General features: G+C 48.4%; 1 protein-coding gene across 2 annotated transcripts in view; it reads left to right on the plus strand.

Annotated features, from left to right (window-relative positions):
• Positions 1 to 15207, plus strand: part of stag2a (stromal antigen 2a) — a 57365-nt gene extending 42158 nt beyond the window's left edge. For both annotated transcript variants that reach the window (XM_037533397.1, XM_037533398.1), the window contains exons 29-34: positions 1 to 16; positions 1162 to 1378; positions 1468 to 1560; positions 4583 to 4709; positions 10023 to 10100; positions 13151 to 15207. The exon at positions 1 to 16 is cut by the window's left edge and continues 193 nt beyond it. In XM_037533397.1, coding sequence (XP_037389294.1) covers positions 1 to 16; positions 1162 to 1378; positions 1468 to 1560; positions 4583 to 4709; positions 10023 to 10100; positions 13151 to 13174 — 555 coding nt within the window. In that variant the 3' untranslated portion in view covers positions 13175 to 15207. The remainder of the gene's footprint in view (positions 17 to 1161; positions 1379 to 1467; positions 1561 to 4582; positions 4710 to 10022; positions 10101 to 13150) is intronic.
• The last annotated feature ends 508 nt before the right edge of the window (positions 15208 to 15715 follow it).

Raw genomic sequence — 15715 nt, forward strand, 5'->3', positions numbered from 1 at the left:
AGGAAACTCCCAGAGGGTGGGCACTTGTACCCTGGAGTGGTACAGTATACACACTATATTTCCAAAAGTATTCCAAATCACTGAATTCAGGTGTTCCAGTCACTTCCATGGCCACAGGTGTGTAAAGCCGAGCCCCTCAGCCTGCAGACTGCTTCTACAGACATTAGTGAAAGAATGGGTCGCTCTCAGGAGCTCAGTGAGTTCCAGCGTGGTACTGTGATCGGACGCCACCTGTGCAGCAAGTCCAGTCAGGAAATTTCCTCACTACTAAATATTCCACAGTCCACTGTCAGTGGGATTATAACAAAGTGGAAGCGATTGGGAACGACAGCAACTCAGCCATGAAGTGGTCGGCCACGTAAAATGACAGAGCGGTCAGCGGATGCTGAGGGGCATAGTGCGCAGAGGTCACCGACTTTCTGCAGAGTCAATCACTACAGACCTCCAAACTTCATGTGGCCTTCAGATCAGCTCAAGAACAGCGTAGAGAGCTTCATGGAATGGGTTTCCATGGCCGAGCAGCTGCATCCAAGCCTTACATCACCAAGCGCAGTGCAAAGCGTGGAATGCAGTGGTGTAAAGCGCCACCACTGGACTCTAGAGCAGTGGAGACGAGTTCTCTGGAGTGACCAATCACGCTTCTCCATCTGGAAATCTGATGGACGAGTCTGGGTTTGGCGGTTGCCAGGAGACGGTACTTGTCTGACTGCATTGTGCCGAGTGTAAAGTTTGGAGGAGGGGGGATCATGGTGTGGGGGTGTTTTTCAGGAGTTGGGCTCGGCCCCTTAGTTCCAGTGAAAGGAACTCTTAAAGCTTCAGCACCAAGAGATTCTGGACAATTTTATGCTCCCAACTTTGTGGGAACAGTTTGGGGACGACCCCTTCCTGCTCCAACATGACTGAGCACCAGAGCACAAAGCAGGTCCATAAAGACACGGATGAGCCAGTCATCTAAGCCTTGTGGAAAGCCTTCCCAGAAGAGTTGTAGCAGTTATAGCTATATGTTATAGTGTAGTTTAAGCAGTTTTTCCTTCAGACATGGTCAGTCAGCCGAGATGCGTTCAGTGTTTAATTTCGACGCTGGACATCGTTCAGTTACCTGAGATCGACTGTCCCTTAAACACATAAACTCAGTAACGTTATTCTCTCTTTCTCCTGTAGAGGACAGCAGCTGCAGCAGTGACGCGGGGGTGTGGATGCCCCGCGAGCCCACCGTGCAGCAGACCCCTGTGATGATGTCGTCGCCCCACATGGCGTCCACTGTGCTGCGGGAGGCCAAGAAGCTCCGCCCAGACGAAGGATACGTGGGAGTTTACACGATGAGCAACGAGCCGCAGCACACGCCGCTGCAGCCGACGCACCAGGCCATCGACTACAAGTAATCTCACGCACTCACGGTCACATTTTCTTCAGGTGGTTACCTGGTCGTGGGGCATCGTCAGTAACGGTCTGTGTGTGTGTGTCCAGTACGCAGGTAGCGTGGATGCTGGCCCAGCGGCAGCAGCAGGAGAGAGCCAACATCCAGAACGCCAAGATTAGGAGCCACATGCAGCATGCCATGTAAGTGTAGATTATATATATATTACATCGTTACCTTGCTCCATGGGCAACATTTCAGACTTGTTGGGGAGTTAAACTGTCTGTCATCTATATAATAAGCATAAAATCTGTTTTTAGCAAATAACTATTTATCCAAGTATGAACGATGTCGTACCTTAAGCTGGAGCCACACTTCGATTTTAAGCCCGATTCAGCCCCTTGCGACACAGAAGCGACTGAGGGCACGAGAGGAGAAACAAGGGGGTCTTTATCTCCTCAATCGAACTCTAAAGTGACCAGAGACCCTCAGATATGATCAAACATGTCTGATGTTCACGACTCAAAGCGTTCACGAGTCCTGCAGCGAGAGGAGGTCAGAGATTCACTCGGCGAGTGACTCGATCAGCCAATCAGCTGGAGGAGCGGAGAGACACGCCATGATCCAGATCAGCTCAGGGTCTTTACAGCTTCAGCTCAGCTGCCAGTTTGTAGTGAGCTGTTTCTCCAGCTTCACTGAATCAGCGCTTCTCTCCACAGATGAACCCCCAGTTTAACTCCCGCTGCGCATTAAAGCCCAAACAAGTCCAGCTCAGCTCTGTGTGTCATGTGATCTGAGGGATTCTGGGAGTTTGAGTTCTTATTCGGAGCCCAAGCTCGTCCTGTGTGTTGTTCTCTGTCTTTGCTCTGTCGGTTAGTCTGAGAGCGCCTTACAACAACAAGACGAGGACCTGTGTGACCGCCTGCCGTTCAGTGTGTGAAGATCTTCACTTTGGAGACCTGAGAACATTTTAAAGCCGGGCAGTGACGCTCAGCCTCAAGGCCGATGGCACTACCAGGCACAGAATCACACGCACGGGCTGTTTTTCCATGTCCACCTTTCAGTGTTCAGACAGTTGCTCAGCGACTGGCGCTGTCAGGAGTGTTTTGAAGAGCTTACAGACGTTGACTCGGCTGTCACTCAAATCTGAGGCTGTAAGAAGTGCTGATCGTTGATCAAAGCCAATTCTTCTGATGGAGCAGCGCTGAAGAGTTATAGGACTGTTATAATAATAAGGACAGTTATAATAATAAGGGTGATGCAGTAGAAAAAGGAGAACATACGCAACAAACTGCCTACAGGTGTAAATACAAATGCACAAAAATATGCATTAATTCAGTGCAAGTTCTAGAGCAGAGAACATTGTTCGGTGTGATTCCATATAATTTTCCTGAAACCAGTCACAGATTTCTTAAATGTTTTTGTCCATAACACCAAAATACAAGTTCCATGCTGTGGGCCTCTCTGGGAGTTTTGAGTGTAGCACAAGTGACCCCTGAACTTCTTGAGTTCTAAAAAGTTGGTGTCAGAGATGTCATTGCATTCCTCAGAGATCCGACAGAGATGGCATTCCGTCCCACAGAGAGAAGTCATTCCGTCCCTCAGAGATCCGACAGAGATGGCATTCCGTCCCACAGAGAGAAGTCATTCCGTCCCTCAGAGATCCGACAGAGACGGCATTCCGTCCCACAGAGAGAAGTCATTCTGTTCCTCAGAGATCCGACAGAGACGGCATTCTGTCCCTCAGAGATCCGACAGACAGCATTCCGTCCCTCAGAAATCCGACAGACGGCATTCCGTCGCACAGAGAGACGGCATTCCGTCCCTCAGAGATCCGACAGAGACGGCAATCCGTCCCTCAGAGAGACGTTCCGTCCCTCAGAGATCCGACAGAGACGGCAATCCGTCCCTCAGAGAGACGTCGTTCGGTCCCTCAAAGATCCGACAGACGGCATTCCGTCCCTCAGAGATCCGACAGAGACTGCATTCCGTCCCTCAGAGAGACGTCGTTCTGTCCCTCAGAGATCCGACAGAGACGGCATTCCGTCCCTCAAAGATCCGACAGACGGCATTCTGTCCCACAGAGACGTCGTTCCGTCCCTCAGAGATCCGACAGATGGCATTCCGTTACTCAGATATCCAACAGAGACGGCGTTTCGTCCCTCAGAGATCCGACAGAGACGGCAATCCGTCCCACAGACGTCGTTCCATCCCTCAGATCCGACAGAGACGGCATTCTGTCCCTCAGAGATCCGACAGTGTTTCCATGGTGACCGTGTAATCGCAGTGACAGGCAGGGGGCGCTCTGCTCTTTTATTGTCTTATGTACAAAACAGTTTGTCCCGTCCATCATCTGCACAACTTACCCAGCATTCAGCACAGATTAGAGTCTCTGTTCTTCACACAGCTTCACTATTTCATCTCTGTCTGTCTGTCTGTGTGTCTCTGTCTGTCTTGGTGTCTGTCTGTGTGTCTCTGTCAGTCTTGGTGTCTGTTTGTCTTGGTGTCTGTGTGGCTCTGTGTGTGTCTGTGTGGCTCTGTCTGTGTGTCTCTCAGTCTTGGTGTCTGTCTGTCTTGGTGTCTGTGTGTCTCTGTCAGTCATGGTGTCTGTGTGCATCTCTGTCTCTGTGTGCGTTTCTGTCTCTGTGTGCGTCTGTCTCTGTGTGCGTCTGTCTCTGTGTGCGTTTCTGTCTCTGTGTGCGTTTCTGTCTCTGTGTGCGTCTGTCTCTGTGTGTGTCTCAGTCTGTGTGTCTCTGTCTGTCTTGGTGTCTGTCTGTCTGTCTTGGTGTCTGTCTGTCTGTCTGTCTGTCTTGGTGTCTGTCTCTGTCCGTCTGTCTCTGTCTGTGTGTCTCTGTCAGTCATGGTGTCTGTCTGTGTGTCTCTTTCTCTCTCTGTCTCTCTCTGTGTCTCTGTCTCTCTCTGTGCTTCTCTCTCTGTCTCTCTCTCTGTATCTCTGTCTCTCTCTGTGCATCTCTCTCTCTCTATGTGATAAATGGTTATCCGGTCGTTCTTCACCCTCTCAGTCCAGTGTCAGGGTCTGTCCCGTCGTCCTGTGAGCCCTGTGTTCCTCCTCTTTGATGTGAGCGTGCAGAACTGTAGGGTTCTGGTTTTAAAGCGAGTGTTTATTACGTTATTCATGTCACAGAAATAAATCACATCGAGTTCACAGTGACCGTGAGTTTCTGAAGGTGTTGTAATTAAAAAGTGTTTTTTTTGCTCACCCAGCCGGCGGAGCACGGGGCTGATGGAGGACGATGAGGAGCCCATTGTGGAGGATGTGATGATGTCATCAGAGCAGCGTCTAGAAGACCTGAACGAGGGCATGGACTTTGACACCATGGACATTGACCTGGTACGACCGATTAGAACACACAACACAGAACTACACCAACCAATCGGAGTACAGTGGAACATGAAGACAGAGCACAGAGTGTTAATTACTAAGAGCTAATGATTAATCTGTAATTTAGATTAATTTAGATTACCGCCCCCTAGACTCCTTGTAGTGTATTACAGTCTGTCAGAGCGACTGTGTGGATCATATGAACATTATAGAGCTTTTTAAATGAAACAGTAGAAGCCGTATCGCCCCCTACGCTTCCTGTAGTGTATTACAGTCTGTCAGAGCGACTGTGTGGATCATATGAACATTATAGAGCTTTTTAAATGAAACAGTAGAAGCCGTATCGCCCCCTACGCTTCCTGTAGTGTATTACAGTCTGTCAGAGCGACTGTGTGGATCATATGAACATTATAGAGCTTTTTAAATGAAACAGTAGAAGCCGTATCGCCCCCTACGCTTCCTGTAGTGTATTACAGTCTGTCAGAGCGACTGTGTGGATCATATGAACATTATAGAGCTTTTTAAATGAAACAGTAGAAGCCGTATCGCCCCCTACGCTTCCTGTAGTGTATTACAGTCTGTCAGAGCGACTGTGTGGATCATATGAACATTATAGAGCTTTTTAAATGAAACAGTAGAAGCCGTATCGCCCCCTACGCTTCCTGTAGTGTATTACAGTCTGTCAGAGCGACTGTGTGGATCATATGAACATTATAGAGCTTTTTAAATGAGACAGTAGAAGCCGTATCGCCCCCTACGCTTCCTGTAGTGTATTACAGTCTGTCAGAGCGACTGTGTGGATCATATGAACATTATAGAGCTTTTTAAATGAAACAGTAGAAGCCGTATCGCCCCCTACGCTTCCTGTAGTGTATTACAGTCTGTCAGAGCGACTGTGTGCATCATATGAACATTATAAAGCTTTTTAAATGAAACAGTAGAAGCCGTATCGCCCCCTACGCTTCCTGTAGTGTATTACAGTCTGTCAGAGCGACTGTGTGGATCATATGAACATTATAGAGCTTTTTAAATGAGACAGTAGAAGCCGTATCGCCCCCTACGCTTCCTGTAGTGTATTACAGTCTGTCAGAGCGACTGTGTGGATCATATGAACATTATAGAGCTTTTTAAATGAAACAGTAGAAGCCGTATCGCCCCCTACGCTTCCTGTAGTGTATTACAGTCTGTCAGAGCGACTGTGTGCATCATATGAACATTATAAAGCTTTTTAAATGAAACAGTAGAAGCCGTATCGCCCCCTACGCTTCCAGTAGAGTATTACAGTCTGTCAGAGCGACTGTGTGGATCATATGAACATTATAGAGCTTTTTAAATGAAACAGTAGAAGCCGTATCGCCCCCTACGCTTCCTGTAGTGTATTACAGTCTGTCAGAGCGATTTCCTGTAGTGTTTGTCAGAGTGACTGTGAGGGTGATGGTGTGTGTGATTACTAAGGGTGATTGTGTGTTTGATGACTGTGGGTGATGGTGTGTGTGTGTGTGTGTGTGTGTGTGTGTGTGTGTGTGTGTGTGTGTGTGATGACTGAGGGTGATGGTGTGTGTGTGTGTGTGTGTGTGTGTGTGTGTGATGACTGAGGGTGATGGGGTGTGTGTGTGTGTGTGTGATGACTGAGGGTGATGGTGTGTGTGTGTGTGTGTGATGACTGAGGGTGATGGTGTGTGTGATGACCGAGGGTGATAGCGTCTGATGACTGAGGGTGATGGTGTGGGTAATGACTGAGGGTGATGACAGTGAGGGTGATGGTGTGTGATGACTGAGGGTGATGGTGTGTGTGATGACCGAGGGTGATGGTGTGTGTGATGACCGAGGGTGATGGTGTGTGTGATGACCGAGGGTGATGGTGTGTGTGATGACAGGGTGATGTGGTGTGTAGTGACTGAGGGTGATGGTGTGTGTGTGATGACTGAAGGTGATGACAGTGAGGGTGATGGTGTGTGTGTGATGACTGAGGGTGATGACAGTGAGGGTGATGGTGTGTGATGACTGAGGGTGATGGTGTGTGTGATGACCGAGGGTGATGGTGTGTGTGATGACCGAGGGTGATGGTGTGTGTGATGACCGAGGGTGATGGTGTGGGTAATGACTGAGGGTGATGACAGTGAGGGTGATGGTGTGTGATGACTGAGGGTGATGGTGCGGGTAATGACTGAGGGTGATGACAGTGAGGGTGATGGTGTGTGATGACTGAGGGTGATGGTGTGTGTGATGACCGAGGGTGATGGTGTGTGTGATGACCGAGGGTGATGGTGTGTGTGATGACCGAGGGTGATGGTGTGTGTGATGACAGGGTGATGTGGTGTGTAGTGACTGAGGGTGATGACAGTGAGGGTGATGGTGTGTGTGTGATGACTGAAGGTGATGACAGTGAGGGTGATGGTGTGTGTGTGATGACTGAGGGTGATGACAGTGAGGGTGATGGTGTGTGTGTGATGACTGAAGGTGATGACAGTGAGGGTGATGGTGTGTGTGTGATGACAGTGAGGGTGATGGTGTGTGATGACTGAGGGTGATGGTGTGTGTGATGACCGAGGGTGATGGTGTGTGTGATGACCGAGGGTGATGGTGTGTGTGATGACAGGGTGATGTGGTGTGTAGTGACTGAGGGTGATGACAGTGAGGATGATGGTGTGTGTGTGATGACTGAGGGTGATGACAGTGAGGGTGATGGTGTGTGTGTGATGACTGAGGGTGATGACAGTGAGGGTGATGGTGTGTGTGATGACTGAGGGTGATGGTGTGTGTGATGACTGAGGGTGATGGTGTGTGTGATGACTGAGGGTGATGACAGTGAGGGTGATGGTGTGTGTGATGACTGAGGGTGATGGTGTGTGTGATGACTGAGGGTGATGACAGTGAGGGTGATGGTGTGTGTGATGACTGAGGGTGATGGTGTGTGTGATGACTGAGGGTGATGGTGTGTGTAATGACTGAGGCTGATGGTGTGCGTGTGATGACTGAGGCTGATGGTGTGCGTGTGATGACTGAGGGTGATGGTGTGTGTGATGACAGGGTGATGACTGAGGGTGATGGTGTGTCTGATGCCCGAAGGTGATAGCGTCTGATGGCTGAGGGTGATGTGTGTAATGACTGAGGGTGATGACAGTGAGGGTGATGGTGTGTGTGTGTGATGACTGAGAGTGAGGGTGATGGTGTGTGTGTGATGACTGAGGGTGATGGGGTGTGTGTGTGTGTGTGTGATCACCGAGGGTGATGGTGTGGGTAATGACTGAGGGTGATGACAGTGAGGGTGATGGTGTGTGTGATGACTGATGGTGACGACAGTGAGGGTGATGGTGTGTGTGTGATGACTGAGGGTGATGGTGTGTGTGATGACTGAGGGTGATGGTGTGTGTGTGATGACTGAGGGTGATGGTGTGTGTGTGATGACTGAGGGTGATGGTGTGTGTGTGATGACTGAGGGTGATGACAGTGAGGGTGATGGTGTGTGTGCGATGACTGAGGGTGATGACAGTGAGGGTGATGGTGTGTGTGCGATGACTGAGGGTGATGACAGTGAGGGTGATGGTGTGTGTGCGATGACTGAGGGTGATGACAGTGAGGGTGATGGTGTGTGTGTGATGACAGTGAGGGTGATGGTGTGTGTGTGATGACTGAGGGTGATGGTGTGTGTGATGACTGAGGGTGATGGTGTGTGTGATGACTGAGGGTGATGGTGTGTGTGCGATGACTGAGGGTGATGACAGTGAGGGTGATGGTGTGTGTGCGATGACTGAGGGTGATGACAGTGAGGGTGATGGTGTGTGTGTGATGACAGTGAGGGTGATGGTGTGTGTGTGATGACAGTGAGGGTGATGGTGTGTGTGTGATGAGTGAGGGTGATGGTGTGTGTGTGATGACTGAGGGTGATGGTGTGTGTGATGACTGAGGGTGATGGTGTGTGTGATGACTGAGGGTGATGGTGTGTGTGATGACTGAGGGTGATGGTGTGTGTGATGACTGTAAGGGTGATGGTGTGTGTGATGACTGAGGGTGATGGTGTGTGTGATGACTGTAAGGGTGATGGTGTGTGTGATGACCCTGAGGGGCAGATGGTGATTGTGGTGGTGATGGTGTGTGATGACTGTGAGGGGATGACAGTAAGGGTGATGTGATGGTTTGTGTGATGACTGTGAGGGTGATGGTGTGTTTAATGACTGCTGGTGATGATGGGTGTGATGACTGAGGGTGGTGGTGATTGTGGTGGTGATGGTGTGTAATGACTGAGGGGATGACAGTAAGGGTGATGTGATGGTTTGTGTGATGACTATGAGGGGATGACAGTAAGGGTGATGTGATGGTTTGTGTGATGACTGTGAGGGGATGACAGTAAGGGTGATGTGATGGTTTGTGTGATGACTGTGAGGGGATGACAGTAAGGGTGATGTGATGGTTTGTGTGATGACTGTGAGGGGATGACAGTAAGGGTGATGTGATGGTTTGTGTGATGACTGTGAGGGGATGACAGTAAGGGTGATGTGATGGTTTGTGTGATGACTGTGAGGGGATGACAGTAAGGGTGATGTGATGGTTTGTGTGATGACTGTGAGGGGATGACAGTAAGGGTGATGTGATGGTTTGTGTGATGACTGTGAGGGGATGACAGTAAGGGTGATGTGATGGTTTGTGTGATGACTGTGAGGGGATGACAGTAAGGGTGATGTGATGGTTTGTGTGATGACTGTGAGGGGATGACAGTAAGGGTGATGTGATGGTTTGTGTGATGACTGTGAGGGGATGACAGTAAGGGTGATGTGATGGTTTGTGTGATGACTGTGAGGGGATGACAGTAAGGGTGATGTGATGGTTTGTGTGATGACTGTGAGGGGATGACAGTAAGGGTGATGTGATGGTTTGTGTGATGACTGTGAGGGGATGACAGTAAGGGTGATGTGATGGTTTGTGTGATGACTGTGAGGGGATGACAGTAAGGGTGATGTGATGGTTTGTGTGATGACTGTGAGGGGATGACAGTAAGGGTGATGTGATGGTTTGTGTGATGACTGTGAGGGGATGACAGTAAGGGTGATGTGATGGTTTGTGTGATGACTGTGAGGGGATGACAGTAAGGGTGATGTGATGGTTTGTGTGATGACTGTGAGGGTGATGGTGTGTTTAATGACTGTGCTGGTGATGATGGGTGTGATGACTGAGGTTGGTGGTGATTGTGGTGGTGATGGTGTGTGATGACTGTGAGGGGATGACAGTAAGGGTGATGTGATGGTTTGTGTGATGACTGTGAGGGTGATCAGTGAGTATTTCTGAGTTGTGTTTAATTTGCTATGTGTGTTTGATTGTCTGCAGCCTCCGTCTAAAAACCGCCGCGAGAGATCAGAGCTCAAGCCTGATTACTTTGACCCTGCCTCCATCATGGACGACTCGGTGAGGCTTCATCTCTTCACCCTTCTGTCCTTCCCTTTATCCTTTCTTCCATCCGTCCCTCTACCTCTCTATCCATTGCTCTGTGATCTGATTGTCTGTCCAAATCTCCATCCAAATCAAATCTAATTTATTAATTACGGCAGCACTCTGAGACAGTCTGGCATCCCTCCGCTCCACCGCCCACAAACCTGAGTGACCGCGTGCGAGCAGCGGGACGACAGCACCAGCGTCTCAGTTTACTATAATTCCCTGTGTCCATGGACCCCTGGATCTGCTGCCTTTATCTAGGGGGAACATTAGCTACCAAAAGCTAAACTGAACAAGTGAGTTTTCAGCCTAGTCTTAAAGACTGAGACTGTGTCTGAGTCCCGAACAGTTTCTGGAAGATCATTCCAGAGTTTGGGGGCTTTATAAGAAAAAGCTCTTCCCCCAGCTGCAGCCTTAGGAATTCTGGGAACAATTAATAAGCCAGCGCTCTGGGATCTGAGTAGTCGTGATGGCTCATAATGAGAAATAAGGTCTAGCAGGTACTCAGGAGTGAGACCATGTAGGGCTTTATAAGTCAATAAAAGGATTTTATAATCAATACGGAATTTAACAGGCAGCCAATGAAGTGATGATAGCACTGGACTAATATGATCAGATGTTCTAGTTTTAGTGAGGACCCTGGCTGCGGCGTTTTGGACTAGTTGGAGTTTGTTTAAATTCCTGCTCGTGCATCCTGACAGTAGCGCGTTACAGTAGTCTAGCCTGGAAGTAATAAAGGCGTGTACTAGTGTTTCTGCATCACGCAGGGACAGGGCATTTCTGATCTTGGCGATGTTGTGAAGATGTAGAAAAGCTGTTCTAGTGATGCCGCCTGTGTGTTGATCGAGTGATAAATCTGAATCTATTAGAACGCCGAGATTTTTAGCTGCTGATCCAGGTGCGGCTGGAAAGTCGGCGAGATTTAAGACTAAATCTGGTGATTTACTTCTTGCTAATTTTGCTAACAGGACATAAGTCCTGTTTCCTCATACACGCCAGACAAAGACTAGTTGAAGCAGCTTTACTATCAGTGCTGGACTTTGGTGACGTTATCTATAAATATGCTCCTCCAGCTCTCTCAAATTACTGGACCCAGTGTATCACTCTGCCCTGAGGGTCATCACTAGAGATCTGTACAGAACTCACCACTGAGAGCTGTATGAGAAAGTTGGGTGGCCCTCTTTAACAGGACGAAGGGAAACACACTGGTTGAGTTTTATTTATAAGACACTCTCCGGTCATTCGCCTGAATACATCACTTCACTGATGAATACAAATAACAGTAATTATCAGACTCCCTCTAGTAACTGGATCAGCTGCCAGGTACCAAGAGTTTTTACTGAACTGGGAAAATCTGCTTTTAGTCACAGCACCAGCTGGAATTCACTACAGGACACACTAAAACTCGGCTCACTGGCGTCACTCAGTCATTTTAATATCTACAGACGTTTTACGTAATCATATTTATTCTTAACTTTTACTTTGTGTTAGTTCTCCTTAGTTCTTTATCTCTTTTTATTTATTTATTTATTTCCTCTCATTCCATTTTTAATAGTTTATCATTACTTTACTTTTTTAAATTTGTGATATTGTATTATTACCTTACTAATTTCTTATCTTCTTTTGATCTTAATTTCTTATCATTTAAATCTCAAGTTCTATTTTTAAGATTCAGATTCAGAATCCTTTATTGATCCCAGGGGGAAATTGCAGTTGGTACAGTTGCAGCCATTTATGTAAAATAAACACTTTACTAATAATTTAAGACAATATAGAGAAATTTACAGGATGTACACCAGATTTAAGTACTTATGAATATAGTAAGGCAGCGGTGATTGTGATAGTAATATGAAACATCAGGTATAAAGCAGTTACAATTATTTAAATTAGTTAGTGTCTCTCTGAGTTTTTGCACACACAGTTGTTATTATTGCACATATGAACAGTTTCGTATTGAGTTTTGTGAATCACACACTGGGGGCGGAGTTATAGAGTTTGATGGCCACAGGTATGAATGACCTCCTGTGGCGCTCTGTGGTCATTGCAGTAGAGTGAGTCTTGAGCTGAATGAGCTCCTGTGTCTCATCACCGTGTCGTAGAGTGGGTGGGAGCCATTGGTCATAATGGCCTGCAGCTTAGACAGCGTCCTCGTCTCTGACACGGCCGTCAGCGAGTCCAGCTCCACACCCACAGCATCACCGGCCTTGCGGATCAGTCTGTTGAGTCTGTTGGCATCTGCCACCCTCAGCCTGCTTCCCCAGCATGCAACAGCATAGAGGACAGCACTCGCCACCACAGACTCATAGAAGATCCTGAGCATAGTCAGATGTTGAAGGACCTCAGGCGCCTCAGAAAATAGAGACGACCTTGGCCCTTCCTGTAGGGGGCGTCAGTGTTCTTAGCCCAGTCCAGTTTATTGTCAATATACACACCCAGATATTTGTAATCCTCCACAGTGTCCACACTGACCCCGCTGATGGACACAGGAGTCACCGGTGCCTTGTCCCTCCTCAGGTCCACCACCAGTTCCTTTGTCTTTGTCACATTGAGCTGCAGGTGGTTCCGCTCGCACCATGCGACAAAGTCCTTCACCGTTGCCCTGAACTCATCCTCATCATCCCTGCTGATACATCCAACTATTGCAGAGTCATCAGAAAACTCTGAAAGTGGCAAAACTCTGTGCAGTAGCTGAAGTTCATGGTGTAGAGGGTGAAGAGGAAGGGAGAGGGGACAGTTCCACAGTCCAGTGTTGCTGACCACTCTGTCCGACACACAGTGCTGCAGGCGTACATACTGTGGTCTGCCAGTCAGGTAGTCAACAGTCCAGGACACAAGGGGGGCATCTACCTGCATCACTGTGAGCTTATCACCAGAAGAGCAGGCCAGATGGTGTTAAGATGGTGTTGCTTCGTTTCAGTAAAAATAAACGTTCAGCTTTTTCTGTTTCTCTAGTTTTTAGGTAAACATGATGATCAGTTCTGTGTTTCTCCGCCGTGACGTGTGGTTCTGTGTTTGTGTTTTAGGTGCTGAACGTCTCGATGTTCTGATCCGTTCTGCTCTGGTCGGTGTGGATGAGCCAGAGACAGAGAGAGAGGCAGACAGACAGGCAGACAGACGCTCTCTTCCTGCGCGCACACTTCCTGTTTGTCCAGCTGTGGAGTCCGGCTGCTCTTCCTCCTTTAAGTCATCAGTTTCTGCAGTTTAACTCTCGGTGCGGCGCAGCACAGCGCCCCCTGCTGGAGCGCCGCCTCGCAAACGGCCACAACACTCACCTTAACAGACAGACAGACGGCTCCAGACGCTCTTTTCTAAACGGCTTTTCTGTTTTTGTAACTTATAGCAGAGTTTTTGATTTGTAGGTTATTTTCTAAAGACAATCAGCTGTAAATCAGAACTTTATAGACTCGAGACGAGTGTTTAAATCGACGTTTCTAAGCAGATTTCCTGTGTGGGACGCGGGTTTAGAGCTTACCATGTTTTTGTTTGTGTTTGTTTTTATTTCTCTCTGTGGACTGAGGGTCTTCCTCGACGTACGAAACCCCACTCAGTCGCCGTGAAGTCGTCGCACTCCGGGGAGCTGCCAATCGGGCCGGAGCGACACATCTCCGCGTTTCTATTGGTCCTTTACTCCGACAGCCACGGCCTATTGGGTGAAACCTTAAAGCCCCCCCACCCCAGTGCTCGCTCAGGACGGAGCGCGTCTTCACAGAGTCGTTTATTTTACCGAATGAATGAAAAACTCGCAGAGAGAAACGTGAAGTGCTCTGACTCTGATTTACTCCATTTAAATTAGCTGTATTAGGCTTTATAATATATTGTTATATCTCTAAAGAATATAATTATATATTATATATTCTACACAAGCGTGTGAAAATGTGAATTGGTGCTGATTTTCTGTATTTAAGTTGTTTTCCCATCGTAGCCGCTGATCAGACTGTGGATCCCACTGCAGATCAGACTGTGGATCCCACTGCAGATCAGACTGCGGATCCCACTGCAGATCAGATTGTGGATCCCACTGCGGATCCCACTGCAGATCAGACTGTGGATCCCACTGCAGATCAGACTGCGGATCCCACTGCAGATCCCACTGCAGATCAGACAGTGGATCCCACTGCAGATCAGACAGTGGATCCCACTGCAGATCAGACTGCGGATCCCACTGCAGATCAGACAGTGGATCCCACTGCAGATCAGACAGTGGATCCCACTGCAGATCAGACTGCGGATCCCACTGCAGATCCGACTGCAGATCCCACTTCAGATCAGACTGCGGATCCCACTGCAGATCAGACTGCAGATCCCATTGCGGAACCAACTGCAGATCCAACCACAGATCCCACTGCGGAACCAACTGCAGATCCCACTGGGGATCCCACTGCAGATCAGATTGCAGATCCCACTGCGGAACCAACTGCAGATCCCATTGCGGAACCAACTGCAGATCCAACCACAGATCCCACTGCGGAACCAACTGCAGATCCCACTGGGGATCCCACTGCAGATCAGATTGCAGATCCCACTGCGGAACCAACCGCAGATCCTACTGTGGATCCCACTGCAGATCCCACTGCGGATCCGACAGCAGATCTAATGTTTTTCTTTTCACTAAATCTTTTTGTTTTTTCTCCTTTTTCGTTTTGCATCGTCGCATTTCCTGTTTTTCTTTTTTATTTTGGGGTGGGCAGGTGTTTTTCGGGGGTCTGAATCATGAATATGTTAACGAGGGTGTGTTTCCATGGTGATGGTGTAATCGCAGTGAGGCGACTGTGGGACTGAAACACAGTGTTCAGGATCGAAATTAATATTTATGAAGTTTGGATCACTTATTTTTGAATATTTGTCACAGTTTAACCCCCCCTCCTCCCCCCCGTGTTGAACTGCTGAACGAGTGCATGAGTGTGTGTGTGTGGGTGTGTGTGTACGTACATGTATAATATGATATCGGACTGTATATAAATCCAAGTGTTTTTTATTCTATTTACAAAAAACAATGTCCACTGTTCCATTTCCTGTTTGTATTTATGTCGGAGACGGAAGAACCTTTTGGAACAAAATAAACCCTCGGCTGTGATTTCAACTCTCTCAGCTTCCACTGTGTGTCCAGCAGGGGGCGCCCAGGCGCCGAGTTCAGCTCGACTGACTGCTGTAAGAATTCGATTTACAGCAGGGAGTTCATAACCATCTCCTGTAGTGATGGACTGTGAGGAGCTTTTAGAGGCGGACGTCTGGTTCCCATCACCACCAATGTGAGGAGCATTTAGAGGCGGATGTCTGGTTCCCATCACCACCACTGTGAGGAGCTTTTAGAGGCGGACGTCTGGTTCCCATCACCACCACTGTGAGGAGCTTTTAGAGGCGGATGTCTGGTTCCCATCACCACCACTGTGAGGAGCTTTTAGAGGTGGATGTCTGGTTCCCATCACCACCACTGTGAGGAGCTTTTAGAGGTGGATGTCTGGTTCCCATCACCACCACTGTGAGGAGCTTTTAGAGGGGGACGTCTGGTTCCCATCACCACCACTGTGAGGAGCTTTTAGAGGCGGACGTCTGGTTCCCATCACCACCACTGTGAGGAGCTTTTAGAG

Source organism: Pygocentrus nattereri, chromosome 23 (assembly GCF_015220715.1).
Source record: "Pygocentrus nattereri isolate fPygNat1 chromosome 23, fPygNat1.pri, whole genome shotgun sequence".
NCBI lineage: Eukaryota > Metazoa > Chordata > Actinopteri > Characiformes > Serrasalmidae > Pygocentrus > Pygocentrus nattereri.